General features: G+C 54.9%; 11 protein-coding genes across 11 annotated transcripts; 1 reads left to right on the forward strand and 10 right to left on the reverse strand.

Moving 5' to 3' along the window:
• Positions 1-641: 641 nt before the first annotated feature.
• On the forward strand, positions 642-2,796 carry DICSQDRAFT_163667 (cytochrome P450; the record flags this gene model as incomplete). Its single annotated transcript, XM_007370306.1, has 13 exons — positions 642-707; positions 797-833; positions 890-1,012; positions 1,151-1,262; positions 1,325-1,473; positions 1,530-1,645; positions 1,695-1,803; positions 1,863-1,876; positions 1,927-2,116; positions 2,176-2,254; positions 2,317-2,439; positions 2,563-2,652; positions 2,745-2,796. The coding sequence occupies 13 exons, from the start codon at positions 642-644 to the stop codon at positions 2,794-2,796; spliced, it is 1,260 nt and encodes a 419-aa protein (XP_007370368.1).
• Positions 2,797-3,084: 288 nt separating this feature from the next.
• On the reverse strand, positions 3,085-4,399 carry DICSQDRAFT_70587 (GroES-like protein; the record flags this gene model as incomplete). The annotated part of the gene is made up of 5 exons (XM_007370307.1): positions 3,085-3,204; positions 3,272-3,672; positions 3,737-3,932; positions 3,986-4,076; positions 4,131-4,399. 5 exons carry the CDS (start codon positions 4,397-4,399, stop codon positions 3,085-3,087), a joined length of 1,077 nt encoding a protein of 358 aa, XP_007370369.1.
• A 1,098-nt stretch (positions 4,400-5,497) lies between these two features.
• DICSQDRAFT_174466 (uncharacterized protein) lies at positions 5,498-6,530 on the reverse strand (the record flags this gene model as incomplete). Its single annotated transcript, XM_007370308.1, has 4 exons — positions 5,498-5,668; positions 5,761-6,070; positions 6,140-6,256; positions 6,313-6,530. 4 exons carry the CDS (start codon positions 6,528-6,530, stop codon positions 5,498-5,500), a joined length of 816 nt encoding a protein of 271 aa, XP_007370370.1.
• Positions 6,531-7,176: 646 nt separating this feature from the next.
• DICSQDRAFT_174467 (uncharacterized protein) lies at positions 7,177-8,236 on the reverse strand (the record flags this gene model as incomplete). The annotated part of the gene is made up of 4 exons (XM_007370309.1): positions 7,177-7,235; positions 7,430-7,815; positions 7,889-8,050; positions 8,106-8,236. 4 exons carry the CDS (start codon positions 8,234-8,236, stop codon positions 7,177-7,179), a joined length of 738 nt encoding a protein of 245 aa, XP_007370371.1.
• Positions 8,237-10,016: 1,780 nt separating this feature from the next.
• DICSQDRAFT_70574 (uncharacterized protein) lies at positions 10,017-10,415 on the reverse strand (the record flags this gene model as incomplete). The annotated part of the gene is made up of 1 exon (XM_007370310.1): positions 10,017-10,415. A coding segment is annotated over one exon (399 nt), but the record flags the coding sequence as incomplete, so codon positions are not given.
• A 1,768-nt stretch (positions 10,416-12,183) lies between these two features.
• On the reverse strand, positions 12,184-14,860 carry DICSQDRAFT_112450 (GroES-like protein). Its single transcript, XM_007370311.1, has 6 exons — positions 14,751-14,860; positions 13,389-13,821; positions 13,232-13,322; positions 12,983-13,178; positions 12,518-12,918; positions 12,184-12,450 (listed from the first exon to the last, which is right to left on the reverse strand). The coding sequence occupies exons 2-6, from the start codon at positions 13,655-13,657 to the stop codon at positions 12,331-12,333; spliced, it is 1,077 nt and encodes a 358-aa protein (XP_007370373.1). The 5' UTR covers positions 13,658-13,821; positions 14,751-14,860; the 3' UTR covers positions 12,184-12,330.
• Positions 14,861-15,260: 400 nt separating this feature from the next.
• On the reverse strand, positions 15,261-16,351 carry DICSQDRAFT_140825 (uncharacterized protein). The gene is made up of 5 exons (XM_007370312.1): positions 16,238-16,351; positions 16,094-16,150; positions 15,911-16,021; positions 15,545-15,858; positions 15,261-15,493 (listed from the first exon to the last, which is right to left on the reverse strand). The coding sequence occupies exons 1-4, from the start codon at positions 16,327-16,329 to the stop codon at positions 15,735-15,737; spliced, it is 384 nt and encodes a 127-aa protein (XP_007370374.1). The 5' UTR covers positions 16,330-16,351; the 3' UTR covers positions 15,261-15,493; positions 15,545-15,734.
• A 1,191-nt stretch (positions 16,352-17,542) lies between these two features.
• Positions 17,543-18,670, reverse strand: DICSQDRAFT_174471 (uncharacterized protein; the record flags this gene model as incomplete). The annotated part of the gene is made up of 2 exons (XM_007370313.1): positions 17,543-18,407; positions 18,462-18,670. 2 exons carry the CDS (start codon positions 18,668-18,670, stop codon positions 17,543-17,545), a joined length of 1,074 nt encoding a protein of 357 aa, XP_007370375.1.
• Positions 18,671-19,548: 878 nt separating this feature from the next.
• Positions 19,549-21,447, reverse strand: DICSQDRAFT_112453 (MFS general substrate transporter; the record flags this gene model as incomplete). The annotated part of the gene is made up of 9 exons (XM_007370314.1): positions 19,549-19,735; positions 19,790-19,930; positions 19,984-20,100; positions 20,153-20,755; positions 20,818-20,830; positions 20,879-20,964; positions 21,019-21,126; positions 21,182-21,201; positions 21,256-21,447. 9 exons carry the CDS (start codon positions 21,445-21,447, stop codon positions 19,549-19,551), a joined length of 1,467 nt encoding a protein of 488 aa, XP_007370376.1.
• Positions 21,448-22,170: 723 nt separating this feature from the next.
• On the reverse strand, positions 22,171-22,578 carry DICSQDRAFT_70594 (uncharacterized protein; the record flags this gene model as incomplete). The annotated part of the gene is made up of 1 exon (XM_007370315.1): positions 22,171-22,578. A coding segment is annotated over one exon (408 nt), but the record flags the coding sequence as incomplete, so codon positions are not given.
• Positions 22,579-24,027: 1,449 nt separating this feature from the next.
• Positions 24,028-25,522, reverse strand: DICSQDRAFT_163669 (uncharacterized protein). The gene is made up of 4 exons (XM_007370316.1): positions 25,205-25,522; positions 24,623-25,135; positions 24,362-24,567; positions 24,028-24,304 (listed from the first exon to the last, which is right to left on the reverse strand). The coding sequence occupies exons 1-4, from the start codon at positions 25,506-25,508 to the stop codon at positions 24,191-24,193; spliced, it is 1,137 nt and encodes a 378-aa protein (XP_007370378.1). The 5' UTR covers positions 25,509-25,522; the 3' UTR covers positions 24,028-24,190.
• Positions 25,523-25,727: the final 205 nt, after the last annotated feature.

Below are 25,727 nucleotides of genomic sequence, written 5' to 3' on the forward strand. Positions count from 1 at the left end.
TCTGTCCCCTGCTTCAATCATCCATCTCTGGCCTCTGTTCCGGGACCCTAACATCAGCACACAGCGCATGACATTCATCACAGGGGGTTAAGCTGACCGGGCGCTGTCTCTCTTACCTGAGGCAGAACTGTGCAGACTCGCGGAAGCTCCTCTGGAGGGTGGGCTTCTGTCCTCCAGAATCGCGATTCTGCTGTCCGCCATTCTGTCTCCACAAAATTCTCCCCAAAATCATCCCTGGAATCATAAACCGGTATGGGATGGTCAGAGTAGCGTACAATTTTGACACAATTCGGAGGTTGACAACCGGCATAGAATCGGTTGCATCATCGCCTCGATGTCGCGCACTCTGACTATCCCTATTGTCGGGCATCACACCACAAGCCGAAGGGCTACAACGTGGTCTGAGACCCCTACGCGTCCCAAAGAGAAGGGATCTGAGCGATTCTGAGGCAAAATCGCCTCCAGCATCCTCCTCAATGCATCTGGCCACCCCTAACGGGCTCAAGGAACGCCAGCACGTCAGGGAAGGTTTTCCAGCGGTTATGCTAGATTATAAGACAAAGGTATCATGTCTACTGCATAGGAAATAACCAAACCTAACAGCCCGCCGCATCGAGCGACGACTGCCCTCTGCCCTCTACATGATCATGCTCATGAACACCGTAGTTGTCTGTCTTCTTCTTGCCTTGATTGCCCGGGCTTTCTACGTTAACTAGTATCGGAAAGAAAGAGGCGAGATATTCCCAGGACCGCCGCCTCTCCCCTTCTTCGGCAACGTATTCCAACTTCTCGTAAGATCTGGGTCAAGCTCGCCGAGTTGAGCAAGGCCTATGGTATGCACCTTTTTCGCGTCTTCATCCTGGCCTAGCCTCTAACGTGTACGTTGCAGGCCCCATATACTCTCTACGCCTACTCAACACCCCAATAGTAGTGATCAACTCGGCTGAAGTGGAGAGGGAGCTTCTGGATGTGAAATCTGCCTTGTACGCCAACAGGCCATTGCCGTCGAGCTGTAAGTACCCAACTTTCTCTATCAAACATGTCCAATGAGGGAGACATTGTACCGACGATAGATCGGGCTTCCACCAAGGTCCTGTCCTAGAACATGACCCTAGCCGGCGACGTCTTGAGCGAAAGCTGCTACACACAGCGCTCCAGGCCAGCAAGATCAGCGAGTACCGGGATGTTCAAGACTACCACATCAATACGTTCCTGTCTAACCTCCTGCAGCATCCAAAGGATTTTTTCCACCACATCCGACAGTACGTCCGCCGAGCTATACACGCACTATAGATGGGAATCTGCACTTACGCGACCGTCGCAGTCTCTCCGCAGGTGTCACCGTCGAGATATCCCATGGTTATCGTGTGATGAGCCGCAATGATGAATATGTGAAGGAGGCAGACGTCTCCGTGGTGAACTTTGCCGACGCCGCCCTTCCCAACAACTATATTGTCGATTGGTTCCCCTCCCGTGAGTCCTCAATTATCCCTAGTCCTGGCAATGCGTCTGACTCCACGTCTGTGTAGTCGCAGCGCTCCCGGCTTGGCTTCCAGGAATGGGATTCAAGAGGAAGGCCGCGGAGTACCGCAAGCAGTACTACGCACTCGCGGAGGAGGGCCACCGCATGGTCAAGGCAGAGATTGTGCGTCAAGCTCGAAGACGGGCGACCCGCCAGCTTACTCTATCTCTAGGCTAAGGGCACCGCAAGGCCGTCGCTTACCTATACAGCGCTCGCGGAGTCGAGCCCCGGTCAGTATCCAGACGATATCATCATGTTCACCACGACGCAGGTATACACCGGTACGGACACTCTCCCCCACTTATGTTTTTGGAAAAGCTCAGAAGTCATTCTTGTTCAGGTGGCGGGGATACGGTACTTCCAGTCTCGAATGTCGCTCCTGAGTCCTACTGATGACCCCTCAGTCCTCGTCCCTTCTTGCTTCATTTTTCCTCGCGCTTCTGCGGAAACCGGAGGTCGTAAAGAGAGGCCATGAAGAGATCGACCGTATAGTTGGTGACGAACGGCTGCCGACCTTCGACGACCGCGCCAATCTACCTTATATTCAGGCGATAGTCGCTGAGGTCGCGCGCGTTCGCCCTCCAATCAGTTTTCGTGCGTGTTGCATGTGTTTAACAATGGTTTCGATGCTTTCTTATTTGTATGGTGGGCAGTGCCTCGACTCGCTGGACAAGACGATGTCTACCGCGGACATCACATCGAGAAAGACTCATACGTCCTGGTGAACTACTGGTATGTATCTCGCTTAAATACTATACTCGCTCATAGAAGTTGACGTCCCTTGTTGCTGATAGGGGAATGATGCACGACGAAACCCTCTACCCGGATCCCGACGCGTTCAAACCAGAGCGCTGGCTATCGATGGAACGGAACCCGAAGACGTACTCACTCGACGTCATCTTCGGGTCTGGGAGACGGTACGTAGAATTTGATCTGTAACGGTGTCGACCTCGTCGTGACTTCGTCTTCACACCCTTCAACCGTAGTATTTGTCCAGGCTGATTCCTTGCGATGGAACTGCTGTTCACGACCATCGCCAGAGTGCTGGCTATGTTCGACATATCGCCGGCTCTCGATGATAATGGCAAGCCTATCATTCCACTAGAGGAGTGCACTGACGGTGGTATCACGTGTGTCTTTCCACTTCCTGTAAGTTAAAACGCGAGCGTGTTATACTGATTGCCCAGATCTTTAACAGATGCCCGCTCCCATTCATTTGCAGTATCAAACGTTCATCTCATGTCGCGGAACTGTTGCCCGGGGACCAAGGGTAATACGATGCTACAGTCACAATCCTTTCTTGGAGTACGTACATAGGGCGAGTTTGTCTTGGGATGGTTCGATTGACGGCCCGAAGGATCATAATGTCTGTCAACCGATCAGACGTGACTATTGCTCTAGAGGGGTGACCAACAGCGCTCGAAGGTCTTATCAACGTAGCCCACCAACGTCCTTCCCGTGTGATCACACTGAGCCTCCGAGTTAATATACATTTCAAACGACACTTTGTTCAGGGTGAGGAATCATGAAATGAGACCGAGTACTCCTCCGTTTCCCACTGTTCAGGCCGTCTCTTGCGGGTGAACGATGAGCTTCACCCCACTAACTTGGTTAGCCTTCAGCCGCTCCAAACCACCAACGACCCCGTTCAGTCCGCCAGAGAGGACTTCAACCCTGTTGGGCTACAACGCAGCATAAGTATCAACATCACAGTCCCGGACAATGTACATCAGCGCAAGGTACTCTCACCTTGATGTCGCCGGTTTCAAGCAACTTCGGAAGGCTCGAGAGCAGCGGCCCAGACACCTCTCGGTTGATTGGTTGCATAAACAGACCCTGCGCAAAGTGCACGTTCTTCCCTTGCTTTCTAGCCTCTTCAGCCGTCTCCGCAGGGGAAAGGACGACAACGAGGTGGCCGCCGGGGGCAGTAGCAGCCAGGGAGAGAGGGAAGGTGTCCGCGACGGAAACGGCGTCATAGACAACGTCAAACTGCCCGCTCGCAATCTTAGCGAACTCGGCCTGGAGCTCTCCGGCTGCGAGTTTGCGGTCCACGACGTGTGTCGCGCCCAGGGTTTTGAGGAACGCGGCATGGTGGACGGAGGCGGTCGCCACGATGGGGGAGAAGCCGGACAGGCGAGCAAACTGAATAGCTGGGCAGAGGAAGGGTCGGTATTCCGTATTCGTGTACTTCTGATATGGCATGAGGGTACGAACCGAACTGTCCCATGGATGTGGCCCCACCGACGACGAGGAACGATTTCCCCGCGTATTTCCCCCTTCCGCCCTCCTTCCAAGGAGGGAAGAGCTTGACCGAGTCTGCTCCTTCGACATGGTTGTACAGCGGCAAGGCGACCGTCGCAACACCGCTCAGGACAGTGGCTGCTTCGTCAAAGGGCAAATTCTCCGGAAACTACCTCCGTGTCTCAGCAGTGTCCAGGCCTTGTTATGAATGGCATAACCGACCTTTGCAACGAACTGGTGGGGGAGGGTGAGGTACTGAGCATAGGTACCACGTGTAGTTTGCTTTTCGAAGTCAATATCGCCTTGGAAGATGCTGATTGATCATGATGAGTGGTCTCGAGCTCCTGAACGAATTTGATCGACTCACACGCGGTCCCCGACTGCGAATGCCTCCGGGGAGACCTTCTCGCCGACCGCGATCACGATGCCAGACGCGTCGCTTCCTAGGACGACAGGGTACTCATTGACGAGTATGCCGTATGTCTGTATCTTCCAGTCCGCCGGGTTGAGGGCTGCGGCCTCGATCTTCACCAGTAGGTCCTCGGGGCCGGGGCGCGGGACGTCCGTCGTTTGTACGGTGAAGTTCCCGAACTTGGCTTCGAGAACGAGAGCTTTCTGCTGGGTTGGGATAGACATGGCTGGCTTGGGAGGACGGTAGGGTGTATGAACTGTCGTTGGAGCACAGTGTAGTTACAATGCCCTTTATATAGTTTGGCAATCCTTCAGAAGGCCACGGGATTGACGTGGTCGAGACACATCTCGGAGAGCGGCGAACCTGACTAAGGCAGATCATCAGCCCGTGGCAGGTAGAAAGGAAAGCCCAACACGTAAAATCACCGTGGAGTCTTCTGCTTGTCGAGTGTAAAGTCCACCCACGTCCATTCGTGCTACTTCGGGTGGTACAGCGACATCGACCCACGGAAGCGCCCAGCCCCACAGGGGGGTCCGAAGCGTTGAATGCCCATATTCTGGTCTCCTCGCTCTCGGCCCGAGCTCGTCAGCATACGATGGAGATAGGGAAGAAAGTGACGCAGGTGAATGAGAATCCGAGATATCCAGGCTCCGAGCTTCGCGGATTCGGAAGTAATCACGCATTCGTTTCACGGATTCGGAACTATTCACATACCCGGATTTTGACAACCCGTATGATACGCGCCATTTCGACGGGGAAAGAACGCCTTCGAGTTGAGTGAGTAGGTACGCGTTGTCACTGAGGACAGTGCGTTGCCCTCAGTTCCTTCTTTACCATCGTGAAGCCATTTCTTCACACGATGAACGCCGCCCCCCCGGTCGAGCTTGACATACGGAGTTGCGAGTAAGTGTCCTGCTCCTGCCGCCGTGACCGCACTTCGCATGCGTTGACCACAATGCTCATTGGGCGACACTTCCTGGTCCGTCTTGCTCTGCGTTGCCGTGGATTGTTCATCCAAACCTTGATGTCCTACTTACGTCTAGCGACTGCCATATGTTGCAACATCCTGTTAGCACTGCAGCAGCCAGATGGTGTCCGTCCATCTCAGCATGGAGACTGAGTGAAATCACGGAATCAGGAGCGATAACTCCCATACGGTTACGACATCGCGCAATTCCATACGTGCGCTACCTTGCTACAATGGATTGTGTGCTACCCAGTCACGACGGAGGACACCACGGAGAAAAGGCAGAATCTTGTGGGGGGAGTCTTAAAATTAAAGATACGGTATACATGCGATCAGGACTATACCTGCTTCACGCTCAGCTTTCCAAAGCTTCTCCGTCCTTCAACCGGTTCCCCGGCTGGAACATCGACCACGCGTCCCCAAAGCACTTGCCCTTCTGCGCCTTCAAATGCCGCATCAGCGCATCCTTCCTGCTGAACGTCTTCATGCATCCCCCGATCATCGGCACCCCAACGAAGTCCATGATCTACCCCTGCCGCACCACCTCGACGGGCACCCCCTGGTCCAACGCGTCCAACGCGTACACCCCACAGCAAACCCACATCGCCACATGCGCACCAAGCCTATGCGTTTCGATATGGCGCTTGAGGTCGGGGGAGCGACGGTTGTGCTGGACGTAGGGGCAGTGGGGACACGCCCAGCGGTTAGTGCGGGTTGAGGGGGCGCAGTCGGAGAGGGTGCGGGCGCGTTCCTGCGCGTGCACGCGACGAGTTGTGGAGAAGACCCGGGATAAGTCTCGGCGACAGGTGATTTATAAGGCAAGGATGAAGAGGCGGTCAGAGGTGTGGGGCCGGCCCTGCAGGTGCGTCGTGTGTTTCCGGACGTCGCGGCAAGGGGACGTTCGGGGGCGGCAGAAGTGGTGGTGTAGCTGTCACTCCCAGGAGGATAGATGAGTTCAGGAGCGATGCAGGGTACCGTTGTCGAGTCATAAGCTTACCCGAGTGGGGAAGTGAATACGGGAGATGGGGCTTGGTGACCGTGGAATGGCGGAGATGGGACGGGGATGGCAAAGGAAGGAGCATGTGCGCTCGTCGATGCGACCTCGGCGGCCAAGCTGCATCTTGCATCAGCGACCGAGCGACTTGCAACGTAAACGTGGACAACACTCACAAAGCAGCGTACAGTTCCTCCTCTGCGCCAGAGGACGCTACAATATCGCCGTGCAACCCGTCGAACCATTGCGGTGAATATGAGGGGTCTCCGAGGCCACTGGATGTATAGTGCGGCGACGGGTACGGCTGCTCGTAAACCTCATATGGGTCCTCGTTGTAGATAGGAGGGTGGGCGATCATCGCGAAAGCGGGACTGCAGTACGCGGGGGCATCCATTTTGCAGGGGGGAAGATGCGATGAAGGGGGACGGGGCTTTCGATGGGGATCGTTCCGTCCATGTCTGCGCGAGCTTCTATCCTCGACATCCTAGTGGAGACTCCAGATCTTTGGTGCGTACAATGTGTTGGGAAGCAGGGTGCCTTGACCGTTGTCGGAGACCAGATGGACGACGTCGCGAGCACGAAGCTGGGTATGGACCAAACACGTCAAGGGTGACCGGTGACCCCTTGAGATCTCGCTTACACCCACGTGGCCGCTCTTCACCCTGCCAAAACCACGGCGGCTTTTCGAGCAAATCGCGACCGTCGAATGTTGCGACTTCGGGGCACGATATGGCTTTTTAGGTTGCCACTACTGAAGTAGCGTCATCACAACATATGTCTTCAAGCATTCCTTGCAGTGTCTCTCCTCACTTCTCCACCGCGTGATGGGATTGCAGAGGGACGTGGTGGACTGAAGCTGCAGGCCGTCAATAATATCTTATCTTCGGGCTTCTCATTCGATCCGCGAGCTTCATCTGTCACTTGAGGTAGACCTTAACCATCAATTCATGTGTTTTTCCTATAGCTAGGATACAATCTTCCGAAAGATACGGTTTCGGGGATGAGGGAGCTCCTGTCACATTTCCTACATAGTCATCTAGTCAAGTCGCATGATACGTCGTAGCTGGCCAGGCGCTGGTCCCAGAAGGGAGCAGAGGCACTAATGACGATCAACGTCAGCAAGGATGCACTCGCCACTCGTATTTATGCACGACGAACCTTAGGCGATTCGGGAGGGGGCTTCAAGATGCACTACCAGCTCGTCTCCCGTCCAACTCCACCGAACTCCGCGAAAATACAGCTCGGGCGGAGTCCCCCGACCAACCGGATACAAATCCACCATACACAACTGACCGTCCCGCTGCAGTTCACGATGTCCACGCGCAATCAACGCAGCGTTGAGCATGTCGTGATCACCCAGCTGGAGGGGCGCGTACAACGCTTCGTGTATCGCCCGTAGGATGTCTCTCACTCGCAGTGACCGACCAGACGTCTCATGGACAGCCCTCCTGAAGACGAAGCCCGCTGGCGTGGTGAAGCGCAGCGTGATCGACCTCACAACCGCTTGCACGAACGCCGGGTCACGAGCAAAGTCTTGGAAACGTCCGGGTGGAGTCTCCTCTGCTCGCACGTCCCACCTGAGCGAGAACAGCTGGAGCTCTTGATGAATTGCAGGTGGAGCGAGTGCGGTTACGGGGCCACCGGAGACAAGCTGTCTGTGCACGCCTTGTAGCGTGCCACTGTACATGGTTCCGTCAGTCCTGCGTCTTTTATAACATAGGAAAAGGACGAGAACACACAGGAGCGACATACCGATCAGGCGACCCCATCCAGTTATTGGAGGTGGAGATAGAGACAGCTGGTATGACGGGCATGTAGCCTTGGGTGACTAAAGTGAGCGGTGCGTGCACGACTGCGGGAACCATGTACGAGTATCCATGTTGGCCGACGTGGCTGAAAGGGAGAGGGAGCATTCTGTACACGACATACATCAGTCTCCACAGTACTGTGTAGGTCATGAGAGACGTACCTGTTGCCCGACGACGTCTGGGCAAGAGCTGAGAGTGGGGGCCTTCGCGACGTAATCGGGGTAGTCTCATACACCTGATGCTCATCTGCCCAACGGACGCCCTTGGCAGGCTGCTGCCAGTTGCGGTTCATGTCGTGTAAGGTTGGGAAGCGAGTGGTAGTACGATGAGACGAAAGACATCCCATCTAGTGCTGCAAGCAGACCTTTATACTCTGTAGACATCATAAGGCACCGTCCGTCATCCTGTCGACTTGACCAAAAAAGCATGCTCGGAGGTGTGGCAGGTATAAGCTGACGCACGAATTTTCGGTCCTGCAGCAGATCCCGCCCACTGCAACAAACGACCACGCTGTGCGCGCACTGCCGGAAGCTTCAGATCTTTCCAGGCAGCTTAAGGTCTATCTTCCAAGCGAGCGCTGGGCGAGAAAGGCATCTTACCACGGATCCGCATGTCAAATGAAGTGGTTGACATGGGCAACCACAAGCACAGTTGTCGCAGAAGCAGCGCAGCAGTGCAGAGTACATGTCCCGGCGTGAACATGAGTTGGTCCAGATGGAGATTTCTCACAGCGCTAGCCAGGGAAGAAAGCAAGGGGCGCCAAAGAATGGTTAACGAGCGAATTGGCGACCTGTTGGTGATGAAAAAGCTGCGGAGCGCGAGGGTCCAGACTATCAGACTCCGAGAAATAGGAACTTAGTGCTGGCGGGGCGACGCCCGAGGAATGGGCTTGCGAGGACACACACAGACCAGGTCTGAGACTCGACAGGGAGGGAAGACCCTCCAAGGCAATGTCCGGTCGAGATAATATCGTGTGGTGTCGATACGCAGTTGCGGGGAACACACCGCCGACGGCACTGCCTAACCAAAATCAGCACATGCAAGAGTCTCTAGGGCCGAAAGCAGAGAAAGAACCGGTGCACGTACCAGATACCTGGGTTGGACGCACTATATCCCTTCTTCGAGCTATGGCCCCATTCGTTCTCGTCCACAGCACCGTGCGCCGACCATCGACGCCTGAAGATACGTACCTGCGCGCTTGGCTGATATCAGGCGTCGTCCACAATCGACAGATTCGATCAAATAACCTAATTTTGCCCTGGTTGGAAGGAACTCTAAACGGTACTCGGGAAGAAGATTCTCGCGATGACTACTAGGGGTCACCTCCTCGTCGTTGTCCTCCCAAACCGGATCTGTGTCATGAACAGTCGCGTCTTGCTCGATCATGGCACTACTGCAGCATCACAAACTGAGCAAATCCCGCTGAGAAGACACCCTCTAAGGCAGACGGAAGTTGGAGCCCTCCTTGTTCCTGGGGTAAGTCGTACCTGTATGCTTCCGGCGAAGCGGCAGTGCAGCCATGATGCAAGCGTTCAGATGGTCGATTTCACAGTATAGAGCTCGGAAGCCGAACGCCTGCGCGTTACAGCCCCTGCTCAATTCGCATACTCCTCGGCATCCGAGTCAAGGCACATCATCTGTGTTACAGCACGACGTAGTCATCGCCAGACCAGCAGGCTTGTGTCCCACGTCTGACCTGTTAGTACCATGCTTATAAGGGACGAGCTTAGAAAGTACCTGAAGGCAACGCACAAGTGGCCATAACGTTGACTGAGTTACAAGATAGACTAGTTGAGCATGAGATGGGACGCGTGAGGACCGTCAAGAGCTCCGCGCAAGGTCAGGACGCGAACATCGATCATCCACGTAGGACGGTGGCGGTTTATGTTCCCACGATGCGAACATGCACGCGTCGTCCAAGGGAAACGTAGGCAGCAGGTGCATGCGTCAATTGAGAGTATGCTCACAAGCAAGTTTTAAGGGGGCTTCAAATACGAGATACGAGCACAGAGTATGTATGCTACTAACACAACTAAAGATTCAGATTCTGCCCCGTCCCTCAACGCCTCAGCCTAAGATGAGTCCTTCCCCAAGCGGTTCCCTGGCTGGTACATCGACCACGCGTCCCCAAAGCACTTGCCCTTCTGCGCCTTCAAATGCCGAATTAGCGCATCCTTCCTGCTGAACGTCTTCCTGCATCCACCAATCATAGGCACTCCATCAAAGTCCATAATCTGACCCTGCCGCACCACCTCGACCGGCACCCCCTGGTCCAACGCATCCAACGCATATACCCCGCAGCACACCCACATTGCCACATCTGCACCATGCGTATGTGTTTCGATATGACGCTTGAGGTCGGGGGAGCGACGGTTGTGCTGGACGTAGGGGCAGTGGGGGCACGCCCAGCGGTTGGTGCGGATTGGAGGGGAAGACGAGGGCGCATTCGGAGAGGGTGCAGGCGCATTCCTGCGCGTGCATGCAACGAGCTGCGAAGGCGTTCCGGGGATGGGCTCGTAGACATGTGATGGTGATGGACAGGCCGAGGACGATGAGTGCGAGGAGGACCGCGCCGCAGTCTGAGCAGCGCGACGTGCACCGCGGACTGGTTGGGAGCTTTTCGACGTTGTCCGAGGTACGCACTCGTTGGGAAGGGGCACACCATCGTACTCGGGTCCAGTGGGATAGACAAGGTTGGGAGAGACGCAGGGCTCGGGCGTCGAGGGAACAGCTTGCTTGAGGGGGATTGGAGGCAAGCTGTGGTCCCTGGACTCCACACAAGCGGGAGACTGCCAACTCGCGAAATGGTCTCCCCAGGGCAGCTCGCATTGCGCCTGCGTGTCGTAGAGTAGAGCGTTTTGTGCGTCATTGGGCGGCAGCGATGGCACTGGGATTGGAACAGATGATGCAGTTGTACTCGCATATGTAATCTCCGTAGTGACGCTGCGTGTCAAGTAAGCCCTAGGACGGCTTGCCATGTATGCGGGTGCTACTCACAAAGCACTGGATAGCTGCTCCGAGTACATGAACGCATACCCGTCGATAGCGTCGGTCCACTGCGAAGAACAAGCAGGGTGGTCATAGCCCCTGAGTGCATACTCAGGAGCAAGTGACGGCGGATCGTAAGCCTCATACGCATGTGTCGGAGAGTAGGTATCAGACGCGAAGTGAGGGGCGGAACAAGCTGGAGCATTCATCTTGCTGGGAGGAGGGGGCGACTGAGTGGGGCGGGGAGTTCGATGGAGGTCGTTCCATCCATGTCTGCACGAGCTTTTATCCTGGACATCCTAGTGCAGTCTCCAGATCTTCGGTGCGCGCAATGTGTTCGGGAGCAGGGTGCCTTGGCCGTTGTCGAAGGCCAGGTGGACGACGTCGCGAGCACAAAGCTGGGTATGGACCAAACACAAATCCACACGATTGGGCAACTCAACGGCTCATCGTCCCACGACCGCCTGAGATCTCGCTTAGTCTCGCGTGGCTGCTCTTCACGTCGCACTCGCCCCTCGCTCCTGTCGCACTCGACGTTCAAACGTTCGCGTCCTATGGCCCCAGCGCACGCGCTGATATTTCATCAATTCATACTACTATCAGGCTACATGCTGTCCCATGTTCTCCAGAATCCGGATATCCGTCTTGTAAGCGCATGCAATACTGAAGATTGGCTCCTGAATTCCACCGATGTTCAGGTTGCGGCAAACTCAGCAAGGTTCGTGCGTCGCTCAGCACAGTGCGATGCGGTGACTGATCGACGTTCTCCTGCATCCTTATGATGATGATTCGTTGCGCGATGATCTGGATCCACTCACAGGCGTTGTTGATCTCCCGGATCGCCTTCTGTTGTCGAGCTGGAGCGTGCGTAAACATCATGCCTACAACTCGTCCAGTGGGCCTCTTCGTATCTGAGATTCTCTGTACAGCAATATCATAAATCTACGCAGGAAGTTCATCAAGAGGAGAAGAGTCTAGGCGTTGGGTAGGAAGTGACGTCAGGAGGTCTGCCCGTGTCGACTCTGATAGATGCCCGCTCCCGTTTGTCTGCAGAATCAAACCTCGGTCATCTCACGTCGCAGAACTGTTGCCCGGGTAACAAGGATAGTGCGATGCTACGGTCACAGTCCTTTCCTGGACAGCGTACGCACTTAGGGCGAGGCTGAGTATGTTCGAACTGGAAGGACGTCGGTGGGCTACATTGATAATCCCTCCGAGCGCTGTTGATAACCTTTCTGAAGCAATAGTGATCGTCTGAGAGGTTGACATTTCTGATGATCCTCCGGACCGTGATTCGAAATGAACCAAGACAAACTCCAGGTAGATACACGGTCCAAACGACACTTTGCTCAGACTGAGGAGCCATGGGAATAGAAGTATTCCTCCGTCTCACACTATTCAGGCTGTCTCTTGCGGGTGAACGACGAGCTTCACACCACTAACTTGGTTAGCCTTCAGCCGCTCCAAACCACCAACGACCCCGTTCAGTCCGCCAGAGAGGACTTCAACCCTGTTGGGCTACAACGCAGCATAAGTATCAACATCACAGTCCCGGACAATGTACATCAGCGCAAGGTACTCTCACCTTGATGTCGCCGGTTTCAAGCAACTTCGGAAGGCTCGAGAGCAGCGGCCCAGACACCTCTCGGTTGATTGGTTGCATAAACAGACCCTGCGCAAAGTGCACGTTCTTCCCTTGCTTTCTAGCCTCTTCAGCCGTCTCCGCAGGGGAAAGGACGACAACGAGGTGGCCGCCGGGGGCAGTGGCAGCCAGGGAGAGATGGAGGGTGTCCGCGACGGAAACAGCGTCATAGACAACGTCAAACGGCCCGCTCGCAATCTTGGCGAACTCGGCCTGGAGCTCTCCGGCTGCGAGTTTGCGATCCACGACTTGTGTCGCTCCCAGAGTTTTGAGGAACGCGGAATGGTGGACGGAGGCGGTTGCCACGATGGGGGAGAAACCAGACAGGCGAGCAAACTGAATAGCTGGGCAGAGAAAAGGTCGGTATTCCGTATTCGTGTACTTCTGATATGGCATGAGGGTACGAACCGAACTGTCCCATGGATGTGGCCCCACCGACGACGAGGAACGATTTCCCCGCGTATTTCCCCCTTCCGCCCTCCTTCCAAGGAGGGAAGAGCTTGACCGAGTCTGCTCCTTCGACATGATTGTACAGCGGCAAGGCGGCCGTCGCGACACCGCTCGAAACAGTGGCTGCTTCGTCGAAAGACAAGTTGTCCGGAAACTAACTACGTATCTCAGCAGTGTTCAAGCCTCGCTATGAATTGCACAGCTGACCTTTGCAACGAACTCGTGGGGGAGGGTGAGGTACTGGGCATATGTACCACGCATCGTCTGCTTCTCCATGTCAATATCGCCTTGGAAAGTGCTGGTCAATCAAAATGAGTGTTCAAATAGGTTGTCTCAAGCTCGTGAACATGCTTGGTCGACTCACACGCGGTCCCCGACGGCGAATGCCTCCGATGAGACCTTCTCACCGACCGCGATCACGATGCCGGACCCATCGGTTCCTAGGACTGCAGGGTACGCATTGATGAGCGCGCCATATGTCTGTATTTTCCAGTCCGCCGGATTGAGCGCTGTGGCCTCGATCTTCACCAGCAGGTCACCGGGACCGGGGCGCGGGACGTCCGTCGTTTGCACGGCAAACTTCCCGAATTTGGCTTCGAGAACTAGAGCTTTCTGCTGCGCTGGGATTGACATGGCTGGCGTGAGAGGACGGGAGGGTGTGTAGATTGTCGATGGAGCACGATCTCGTTACAATGCCCGTTATATAGTTTGGCAATCCACGACGTGGTCGAGATACATCTCGGAGAGCGGCGAACCTGACTAAGGCAGATGACCTGTTCGTGGCAGGTAGTAAGTACAGCCTAACACATCAAATTACCGTAGAGTGGACGACTTTCAATCACGGCAGGGATTCGGATATTTCCAGCTGGAGAAAAGTCTCTTATGAGGGGACGCGCAAGGCAAACAATCCGTAAATATGTGGCGTTTCTGGATAAAAGTCATTGAAAAACGACGGGCTGTTGCCTTTTGCGTCCCCATTTCATCGACTTTTCTCCAATCGAAAATATCCCATTCCCTGCCGTCTAAGGATTTACGGCTCTACGGACCGTCTAGGCGGGGTTTGAAACAGTCTCTGGATCTTGGGCGCTCACAGAGCGACAGATTCTGCCCATCATCAGCACGTGATTGGAATGACTTATGTCATGTCTGCATTTGGCATACAGTTTGATGGTCCCTTCCATTCTCGTGGTCAGGTCTACGGACTGTGGCTCGTTAGAGATTTAGAAACGAGGTTCGCACCCCCTTCCTAGATTTTGACGTCCGTATCCTAGATTTCATCAGCGGAGTTCCGATCTGGTGTCAGCAACACTGCCCTTTGCCTAAATCGATCTGTTTAAAGATCTACGGACGTCCGTAGAGCCGTAGATAGCTTACAGCGCCTTGCAAAACGATAGCGCATGCCCGTTCAGACATTTGTACGCCACAATTCTCAGAGGCGGGTCCTTGACGGTGCAATCTTGTTCATCTCTACAATGCATGCCAAAGTATGGTTGCAAAATCTCAAAGTTGTAATGAGATTGCGCGCTTCTCATCACCAGTTTTGCATGACATCGATAGAGGTTGAAGTCTGTCGAGGAAGAGAGTGGCAGGGCAGCAGCGGCCCGTAGCGACTGAGCGCTTGATTACCTTACTGTGAAGCGGAGCTGGGAAATTCCTGGGCGTGTTTTCCGGCAAGGCGCTGTCGTTTTGCAAGGTGCTGTATGGAAAGTCGTCCAGTCTTCTCCTGGGCGCAGGAGAGTGCTTGTCGAGTGCACGTCCATTGGTGCTTCCTCGGGTGGTATAGCAACATCGACCCACGAAAGCGCTGAGCCCCACAGGGGCTCCGAAGCGTTGAATAAGCTTCTTGGCTCTTGGCTCTCGGCTCTCAGCCCGTTATGGTCAGCATGGATGAAATGGGAAAGGGAGTGACGCGGGAGTCATCAGCAAATGTGCAAAACGGTTGATTACGGTTGGCTCGATTGGCCATGGCACTCAAAACTGGCGTGGAATACTTATACTAAGCCCCATTCGATGGGGAATCAAATAGCATTTGCAGGAACGGAGGACAGTACGTCACCGTGAGTTCTTTACCATCAAGACCATGTGTGTGAAGCCATTTCTTCACACGATGAACGTCAGTCCATCATCTGGACATACGGCGATGCTGGTACCCCACGATGCCCCGCGAACTAGAGGAAAAATACACATCCGGATCTTCATTCGAAAAGACTCGATGGATGTATGTCGAGTATGATGCATTAAGGCGTCTCAGCGATTATACATGAGCTCGTAAGTATGACAGGGTATCATTCATCTATGGTGCTGTACTGCTGCATCAAGGCCAGGACGATTACCGTCTCAAGCGATGTCCGACAATGTCCGTTCAGCACACCAGAGCGGGTATGTGATGGGTTGTTGATATAATGATGTTGTGTGGTATCAATGATCACAATAAAAAGAAAATAGTAGCGTGACTTTTGGCGCATGCTCCTGACGAACTGGCACGTTAGTCAAGGATCAAACACGTGCAGAACGACTCACCTCTTGCATCGCGCAACATTGTGAGGCCCCCCAACCCTGCCAGTTCCTTCAAGATCCCTCAAGCACAGCAGCAGATCACTCTCAGGAAATATCTCCAGAACGGTCGCTTCGAGAACGAGCGCTCCTCCGGCCAATCGTCGATACTGGAGTACCTGTTTCCCCCAGTTCTGTCGTGCACACACTCGTGGGATTAACACGGCAAGTAACGCCGACATACGGGGGCTGACGTACTCGACGTAATCGGCCGGCTATTACGTCTAGTATTGGCTCCAGGGACGACGTAGCTGGAGGGCGTGTACAGGTTTCCACGCGCTCTGCGAGGCATAGTTAGACCAGTCGCAGTACATCATGGCTAAGAGATCTTACCCAGCTACACCCTCGATGCCGTTGTTAGTGACGTAGTAGCTGGTCGTGGCAGCGACTGACTTGGCCTCGGCGTGCCTAGCACCGGCGCCGCTGTACGGGTTTCGAGCAGCACTAAGCCAGAACACAAGTCAGCACAAACTATCGCCAATCCCAGTCAATGCTGGGTTGAAAAGGACAACATACTCAATCGCGCCCGGAAGCCGCACACTATCGGGTGGCAGAGGAGCTGCATGTTGCCCGCTGTGGCACAGGGCTACGTCAGTAACACTGCTGCGCACTCGATAAGACAGCCAAGGAGTCTGTGTTCTACGAGAGCTCGACACGAACCTGGCCTTCGACGTGCGGTATAGCATCTTGGTGAGGTTTCCCCATGGTCCGAGGGTAGTAGTTAGGACCCGCTGAAGACGGTCGGAGCTCATGATCACCTCGCAGAGCGGGTTGGAGTGATGTTTGGAGGGCTTGGTACATGTTTCTGCTGGCAGACGTGTAACTCTGGTACTAATTTCGACTCATTGAGATGTTGTATTGGTGACATAGCGCTTCGTGCACGTACTAGCGCTTGTCTGATGGAGGTCGTTGTGGGGAAAGTACAGGGCATTCGCCTGCGTATATATGCAACTAGTGTTTGCCTTTGTGGGCGTACATGGAACAAACAAAAGCCGACCTTGACCATAGACTATGAGGAGCAGTGGGACGAAACGAGCGAGGAACCCACCATCGCCTCGTTGGCCTACGAGAAGGACCGGCTTGGAGTCAATAGTCATGCACTCCGGGCCTTGCGACGCCCAAAGGGAGCCAATCATGGCCCGATTGTTTGAGGACGACGACATTGGAAGAACTGAGGAAAGCAGAGTGCGAGTGGGTCGGGTACAAGAGCAATGCAAGTAGAGGAGGCGGCTATTTGTATGGAGAAGACATACAGTGGGTGGTAGCAGGTGGTAGTGCGGACCACGGATCGGATATGAGATCATCGACAATCGTCGGACATCTGTAGACGCCCATGACGAGGGCGTCACTAGCTCGCCTGCTGACCATCTGCGCTTGTCGACAACTTTACTCTGACTCCAGTGGAATGGCTGCGTACGGCCCACGAAATATATTACGCATGAGATCTCTGAGAGCTCCGAGGGCATGAGACCCCTTCGGCTGCATTGATACAATGGACTGTGCCTTATTTGTAGTTACTTGACTGTAGTGACCTCCTATTGTTGTGAGTAGTCCTGCCAATTACCGCGACACGGTACTTCAAAGGCCACATTGACCGCGGTGCGCATTGGGCGACGCTTCCTGAAATCTCTTGCTCTGGCTTGCCGTGGATTGTTCGTCTACACCTTGAGGTCGTACTTTCGTTCAGCGACCGTCAGATGCTGCAGCATCCTGCTAGCACGGCAGCGACCAGGTAGCATCCGTCCATCTCGACCGATATAGGGTGGCATCACGGAACCATGAGCGACGACACTCATGCGGTTACGAGATCGTGAAATTGCAGACTTGCGTTACCTTGATAACATGACTTGTGTGCTGTCCAGTCACGACGGCACAGGAAACCACAGAGATATCGCAGAATTTACGGGAGGGAGCCTTGAAATGAGGGTACGCTACACATACGATTATGCAATCTCTACTTCAGGCTCAGCTCTCCAAGCCTTCTCCATCCTTCAACCGGTTCCCCGGCTGGTACATCGACCACGCGTCCCCAAAGCACTTGCCCTTCTGCGCCTTCAAATGCCGAATCAGCGCATCCTTCCTGCTGAATGTCTTCATGCATCCACCAATCATAGGCACTCCATCAAAGTCCATGATCTGACCCTGCCGCACCACCTCGACCGGCACCCCCTGGTCCAACGCATCCAACGCATATACCCCGCAGCACACCCACATTGCCACATCTGCACCATGCGTATGTGTTTCGATATGGCGCTTGAGGTCGGGAGACCGGCGATTGTGTTGCACGTAGGGGCAGTGGGGACACGCCCAGCGGTTGGTGCGGATGAGTGAGGAGGATGAGTGTGCATTCGGAGAGGGTACCTGCGCGTTCCTGCGCGTGGACGCGACGAGACGCGGAGAAGTCCCAGGATGAGGCTCGGCGACAGGCGATGGGGAGGCCGAAGACGATGAGTGCGAGGAGGACCGCGAGGCCTGATGTGCACCGCGAGTGCTCTGGGAGATATTCGACGTTGTCTGAGGTACGCATTCGTTGGGGAGGGGGACACCATCATCTTCGGCGTGTCCAGTGGGATAGACAAGGTCGGGAGAGATGCAGGGCGCGGACCTCGAGGGAAGTGCTTGCCTGAGTGAGATCGGAGGCGAGCTGTGGCCCATGGACTCCACACAAGCGGGAAACTGCCAATCCGCGAATCGGGTCCCCCAAAGCAACTCAGAATGTGCTTGCGTGACGTAGAGTAGAGCGGTTTGTCCGTCATTGGACGGCAGCGATGGCATGGGGATTGGGACGGATGACACAGCTGTGTTCGCAGATGTAACCTCCGTGGTGAAGCTGCGTGTCAAGTGAGCACTAGCACAATTTTCGAACTACGCGGGTAATACGCACAAAGCACTGGGTAACTGCTCGTGTGTCTCCGAGTATGTGAACGCATACCCGTCGGTACCGTCGGTCCACTGCGAAGAACAAGCAGGGTGGTCATAGCCGCCGAGTGCATACTCAGAAGCATGTGACGGCGAATCGTACGCCTCGTACGCGTGTGTAGGGGAGTAGGTATCGGACGCGAAGTGGGGGGCAGAACAAGCTGGAGCATTCATCTTGCCGGGAGGAGAAGGCGACTGAGTGGGGCGGGGAGTTCGATGGAGGTCGTTCCGTCCATGTCTGCACAAGCTTTTATCCTGGACAACCTAGTGGGGTCTCCAGATCTCCGGTGCGCGCAATGTGTTCGGGAGTAGGGTGCCTTGGCCGTTGTCGAAGCCCAGGTGGACGACGTCGCGAGCACAAAGCTGGGTATGGACCAAACACAAATCCACACGATTGGGCAACTCAACGGCTCATCGTCCCACAACCGCCTGAGATCTCGCTTAGTCTCGCGTGGCTGCTCTTCACGTCGCACTCGCCCCTCGCTCCTGTCGCACTCGACGTTCGAACGTTTGTATCTACGGTATGGCCCCAGCGCACGCGTTGATACTTTGTCAACTCTTGCTGATGTTGCCCTACATGTTTTCTCGTCTTGCAGAATCCTGATATTCGTCTGCCTTGTAAACGCATGCAACACTGAAGACTGGCGAATACCACCGACGTCCTCGCGGCTAGTTCAAGGTTCGTGCGTCGCGATGCGGTGAGTAATCGACTTTTCTTCTTGCATCCTGAGGATGATGATTCGCTGCGCGATGATTTTGGTCCACTCACATGCGCCATCGATCTCTCGGAGCCCGTTCTGCTGTCGAGCCTGCATGTACGCGATTATTCTGCACGATGGCCACAAGGCGTCCAACGGGCACCTACGATGGCTCCAATTGAAGCTCAATTTTGTGTTCCTGTTAGAGCTTTCACTGAATGGTCACTTCGACATTGCCGGAACGTGCGTCGTCGTCTCAAGCTCTTGGGCATCAGCTGTCAGCTCCGTGACGTTCCAATATGCCCATGGCATCTAGTACAGTAAGAGTTCTCTCGTAATCTCTATATATGTGTATCACGTCAAATAGCGGAATCCTCTGTCCTTTACACCCTTCCGCCTGTCGTCCTCAGCAAGCTTCCGATTCAAGCGTTCGAGATACAGCTTGAAAACGTAGCACATTACAATCATGCAGCCTGCCGTCGCTATGCAGATCCCGTATGACTTGCGATAGGTCGGCCCCCATGCGCTTGGCCACACGTATCTGCAGGAGCGTATGCTGAGGACAAAAATCCGGATAGCAAGAGAGGAGACGCACGATCCAGCCACATCTCCAAATTCCGAGAAGGCGTTGATGAACGCTAGCGCTACAGCACGCTTCGACGGCGGCCGGGGGAATGAGTTGCTGATCCAGGTGAAGACAACGACGTAGCCAGCGTATGACTGCGCCATGAGGAATCTGCACCAAAGCCCATCATCAGCGTCACTGTCTCCGAGTGAGTAAGTTCTTACAACGAGACATATCGTGCAGGGGTGCTCATCGTGCATACAGCGATGACAAAGCCCACGATCCCGATGAGAAACGGTATCGTAGTATGGTAGAACCTCTCGCCAGTCACATCCGAATGCCTAGTCCGGCTCATGTCAGTCCCAGACCGTTACCAGAGAAGGACCAACGTACCTCGAAACGAGATACGTTACGATTGCCGCGAACACAAACGGCGGCGCGCACAGCAACAAAGTAACGGTGGGATTAAAACCCATCGTGGCACTCAGCGTGGGGAAGTACGCATTGAAGCTCAATGCGACGGTGATGCTCGTCATCGCCAGCGCCATCCACCATACCTTCCAGTCCCTCAGGGCCAGCCGCAGCCCGACGGAATGCCCGCCCTCCTCGGTATCGCCTTCATCTCCTACGCCTGCGTCCTCCTGCATGCGTCTCATCGCTAGGCGGCGCTCCTCCTCGCTCAGCCAGTGCGTAGTAGATGGGAAGTCAGGAAGGATGAACATGGCGCAGAGGGCCACGAAAATGGTGAGCGAGCCCTCGATATAGAAGAGCCATCGCCAGGCGGCCTGTCCGAGCTTGCCGTCCATGCCGTCGAGTATGCCTGAAGCCATGAGCGCGCCGAATGCGTTCGAGATGATGTTGCCGCAATACAGCAGGGCGATGCGCGTGCCGAGCTCACTGCGCTTGTACCATTTACTGAGGAGGAATAGGGCACCAGGAAAGAACGCCGCTTCGATGAAGCCTAGGAAAAAGCGAGTGAGGAGTGCACTGACGAAGCTACAGGGTAGAGAGGTGAGGAACTTGAAGATAGGATTGTGAGAATGCATGTGGATTTCTACTTTTTGGTGATTCCTTTGATATCACGTCAGCTTGGGGTGGTGGCGGGGGGAAAGGACGGACCTGTAAGAATGGAGATAGTGCCCCAGATCACCATGCACGTGGGTAGGTATATGGATGGCTTGCCGAGATGGTTGAGAAACATATTCCTGCAAGCATAGCACATTCAATCTACGAAACATACTGTGGAACAGACGACTCACGAGGGCACTTGCATGATCATGTAACCAACATAGAGTATGGACAAGAGGGTCGCGAACTCTTGGCCTTCCAAACCCAAATCCGTCTCCAGTCCCCGTAGTCGTGCCGCGCTGTGTATGTCGAAACATTGAGCTTCAAGTGTAAGTTTCCTTTACAGGATCCTACCCGATGTTGTTACGATCCATCTGGGCATTGCACAGTCAGCAATACCGAAGCCGTGGGGCTGCGAGGAAACGTACATAGTTCAGAATATAAATGACTATCAAAATAGACATGCGTAAGTCGATTTTGCGTAGGAGCTTGTGCTCTAGCCTCTGCCGTGCTTCGCGCCCACCAAATTCGGCGTCTTTGTCTTCTGCGTTGGTCAGCTCATCATATGCATCGGACCCTTCGATGACATCAGCCAAGGATGCCGCCTTCGAGGATGCCATCCTGTGCCTCTCCGATGGATGATTGGGACCCGCGACACAACTGACGCGTCGTGATAGAGGCAAGACAGATAGGAGAGCCTGGCGGCCATCCTTTATATGAGATTGGGTCGAACCTTACGGTCACTGTGATCACAAGGTCAAGGCAAAGAAGTAACCTGCAGGCGCCAAGATATGCTTATACGCGTCTATGGCGGGGACGTTATCACTGACGGTATCGGGACGAATGTCAAAGTCTCGGACAACGACTGGGATCAACTGAACTCAGACGATGTAGCACTCCCCGGAAGATATGGAACACTTGGAAGAGGCCGATGAATAGCTAACGCTCATGAGATCTAGACTGACGATGGTATTAGCCACGTAGATGCTGTGGTACAATGTGACATACCTGCTCAAAGTAGATAGTGAAGCCGTTTTCTTTGGCACCCTTCTCAGCTTCCTTTCCCTGCTCAGGTACGCGAGGTGCAGATTGAAGACGTAGCACATGAGAATCGCACAGCCCGCAGTCGTATATCGCACTGCGCTCGCCGTGCTCGGGCGCTGCCCCGCCGTCGCCCCGGATACATACACTGCTCGCACATGAAGGAAGTGGAAGCAGAGTTGATACATATTGACGTCTAACAAGTTCAATAGGTCACACAAATGAAGGATTGTACGAACGAGAGCTGAAAATTTGAATTAAGGGTACGGTACACATGCCATTTTACGATCTTTACTTCATGCTCAGCTCTCCAAGCCTTCTCCCTCCTTCAGCCGGTTCCCCGGCTGGTACATCGACCCCGCGTCCCCAAAGCACTTGCCCTTCTGCGCCCTCAAATGACGGATCAGCGCATCCTTCCTGCTGAACGTCTTCATGCATCCCCCGATCATCGGTACCCCATCAAAGTCCATGATCTGCCCCTGCCGCACCACCTCCACGGGCACCCCTTGGTTCAACGCGTCCAACGCATATACACCACAGCACACCCACATCGCCACATCTGCACCAAGCGTATGTGTTTCGATATGGCGCTTGAGGTCGGGTGAGCGGCGGTTGTGCTGGACGTAAGAGCAGTGGGGGCACGCCCAGCGGTTGGTGCGTATTGGAGCAGAGGATGAGGGTGCATTCGGTGAGGGTACAGGTGCGTTCCTGCGCGTAGACGCAACGAGACGCGGAGAGCTCTCAGGATAAGACTCGGCCACAGGCAATGGAGAGACCGAGGATGATGAGTGCGAGGGGGACCGCGACGCAGCCCGTGCTCCGCGGCGTGCACTGCGATTGGGTTGGGAGGCGTTCGACGTTTTGAAAGGCAAGCACTCGTCGGCGAGGGAGACACCACCGCACTCGTCACGTCCAGTGGGATAGACAAGGTCGGGGGAGATGCAGGGCGCGGGCGTCGAGGGAAGTGCTTGCCTGAGCGGAATTGGAGGCCGGTTGTGGCCCGTAGACTCCACACCAGCGGGAAACTGCCAATCCGCGAGATGGTCTCCCCAAAGCAACTCAGACTGTGCTTGCGTGTCGTAGAGAAGAGGGGTTTGTCCGTCACGCAACAGCGATGGCACGGGGATTGGGAGGGATGACACAGCTGTACTCGCGTATGTAGTCTCCGTAGTCCAGCTGCATGTAAAGTGAGCACTACGACAATCTTAGAAGTACGCGTGTAATACTTACAAAGCACTGGATAACTGCTCGTGTGTCTCCGAGTATGTGAACGCATACCCGTCGATAGCGTCGGTCCACTGCGAAGAACAAGCAGGGTGGTCATAGCCCCTGAGTGCATACTCAGGAGCAAGTGACGGCGGATCGTAAGCCTCATACGCGTGTGTAGGAAAGTAGGTATCGGACGCGAAGTGGGAGGCGGAACAAGCTGGAGCGTTCATCTTGCTGGGAGGAGGGGGCGACTGAGGGGGGCAGGGGGTTCGATGGAGGTCGTTCCGTCCATGCCTGCCCAAGCTTTTATCACAGACATGCTAGTGAGGTCTCCAGATCTTCGGTGCGCGCAATGTGTTCGGGAGCAGGGTGCCTTGGCCGTTGTCGAAGACCAGGTGGACGACGTCGCGAGCAGAATGCTGGGTATGGACCAAACACAAATCCACACGGTTGGGCAACTCAACGGCTCATCGTCCCACGACCGCCTGAGATCTCGCTTAGTCTCGCGTGGCAGCTCTTCACCTCATCAAGTGTACGGCGTCTTGTCCGGGAGAAAACGCAGTCACGTCGCAAGTTGCGAGTTCGGCACACGAGAGGAGGCACTACATACATCATGATCAACGTCAGCAAAGTTGCACTCGTAACTCGTAATTTTCACGTACATGCTCCTTCGAGGCTTCAGGTAAGTGGATCGGAAGCTATTGAGACGACATCAAAACCTCTACACTGGCACGTCGGGCGCGAACTTGAATGCGGCCGGTCCTCTCTCTTCTACCTCCCAGCTAGTACATCGATATCTGCATAATCATACATCCCGCTTCCAGGCGATCCAGGTCATGCAAAGGGGTTGCGCGCCTTTTGTTGGCGTCGTCCGAAGCTTGAACACGCCAAGCCAAATGCAGGGAGTGGCGGTCGGCTGAGACATAATGCGCAACAACTGATCAGATTGACGGCCCTGACGTGGATAACCTGGCTACCAGCAGTATGTACTACATCTCCTAGCCCCATTGTCATTGTGACGTTCGCCTTCTCATTCATCACCCCCACCATTCTCGCTTCACAGGCTCACCGTGGGCCTATGGCCGATAGGAAGGGACAACATAGCATTGCCCTTCATGCAGCCTTCTCCCGCGCACTTCTCGATACCAAGGCCGTGGCCGCTCCATAGATCATGCTCCGCGCCCATGGCACACCGAACCACAGTGAGGCACCACTGACGGTCGCGCCCTGAGATATGTTAGAAAAGCTCCAAGTCGAGGCCATCATATATTGAAAACGGCTTACAATGACAATATCTCCCGCCATTTTACCACGTTCTTCAGCATCCCTCTGCCTTACCTCTGCCAGGAACTCTGCCGCCCATCTCTCCGTCTGCCCTTGCTCTTCGGCGGTCCTGGTATCCTGCCGTCCCATGAGCTGTCCAAGCAACACTGCGGCACGTGTCCGTCGTTTGCTCAAGTCCCGGAGGACGGCGACATGGGATTCTGTATCTGTTCGCACGATGAGCAGTCGACCGCGGGGCATTGAGGAGGCTTTCATACTGACCCCGGCACAAGAACAACCGCTGATGCTCTTCGATGGCTGTCTCCATGTCTGATAACCCGCCGATGTAGCGCTTCACTTCCTCTGTTTTCCGAGACGCCTCGCCCTGCCCTTGCACGACTTTCGATCGCTTGACATCTAGCAGACCTTCCTGCATGCGTGTCGGAAAGACGTGGGCAGGATGTGCGACGCAGTGAATTGCACAGAACCGCTGGCCCGAGACGCACTTCCACGTGCAAGGCTTCCCATCTCTTCGCCTGAGCGCCGTGCACCGCTGAGGGGCATTGCGAGGGCCAGGCCTGTCGTCGCTATTATTTTTCGTGCAAGCGTACGGCGGGTGCGGGGCGTCGAGGATCGGATAGGCTGGAGGTGCGTCCGAGGCCTGGCTCAGAGCATCCTCGTGTGGACGCCCAAGTTGCGCAAGCTCGAGTTCTCGCGCCCTCTCCTCCAACCCCTCCAAAAAGGTGACCATGTTTCCTTTCTTCTCCTGCAGCAAATTCTCACTCTCATTCTTGTCTGCAACCGCTCAGGGAGTGTCAGAACAGATTATCTCCAACGCCTAAGTACTAGGAGCAAATAATTCACCTTCAGGGGGGAACTTTGTCCTCAGCGCTACCGCAGCATTTATTTGCTCATCAAGAGACTCCATATACAACCGTACGACCCGCGCGTCCCTCCTGATTTCTCTGATGCCAGTGTATCCTGTCGTCCCTTCTGCGACCATGTCTTCTGCAATAGGTTTCAGTCGCTCGACCTCGCGCGCAGCCATCCTGATCCGCTCCTCAAGGACATGATGCTCCGCGGCATGTTCGCTGCAGAAGGGAAAAGACGGGACGGCCCTGTTCGTGCAGCGAGGTGATGAGTCGGGAACGGCGCTGCAGAGCCGCATACTTTCGCTTTCGGAGGATAGTACTTGGTCCAAGCTGAGGACGATGAAGACGGCGTGAACAGAACACCCGGTGTACGCAAGGCGTCTTCGAGCTCTGGTGCTGCGGTAGACAACGTGCCGAGGCCACGAACTTCTTCGGCCCGCCCGCGCAGAGGAATCCCTATGGCCCATACTCAACGTACTCAACGCTTGCCGCAAGCGCAAATGCGATCACGTACG

The sequence above is a fragment of the Dichomitus squalens genome (genome assembly GCF_000275845.1).
Source record: "Dichomitus squalens LYAD-421 SS1 unplaced genomic scaffold DICSQscaffold_65, whole genome shotgun sequence".
In the NCBI taxonomy this organism is placed as follows: domain Eukaryota; kingdom Fungi; phylum Basidiomycota; class Agaricomycetes; order Polyporales; family Polyporaceae; genus Dichomitus; species Dichomitus squalens.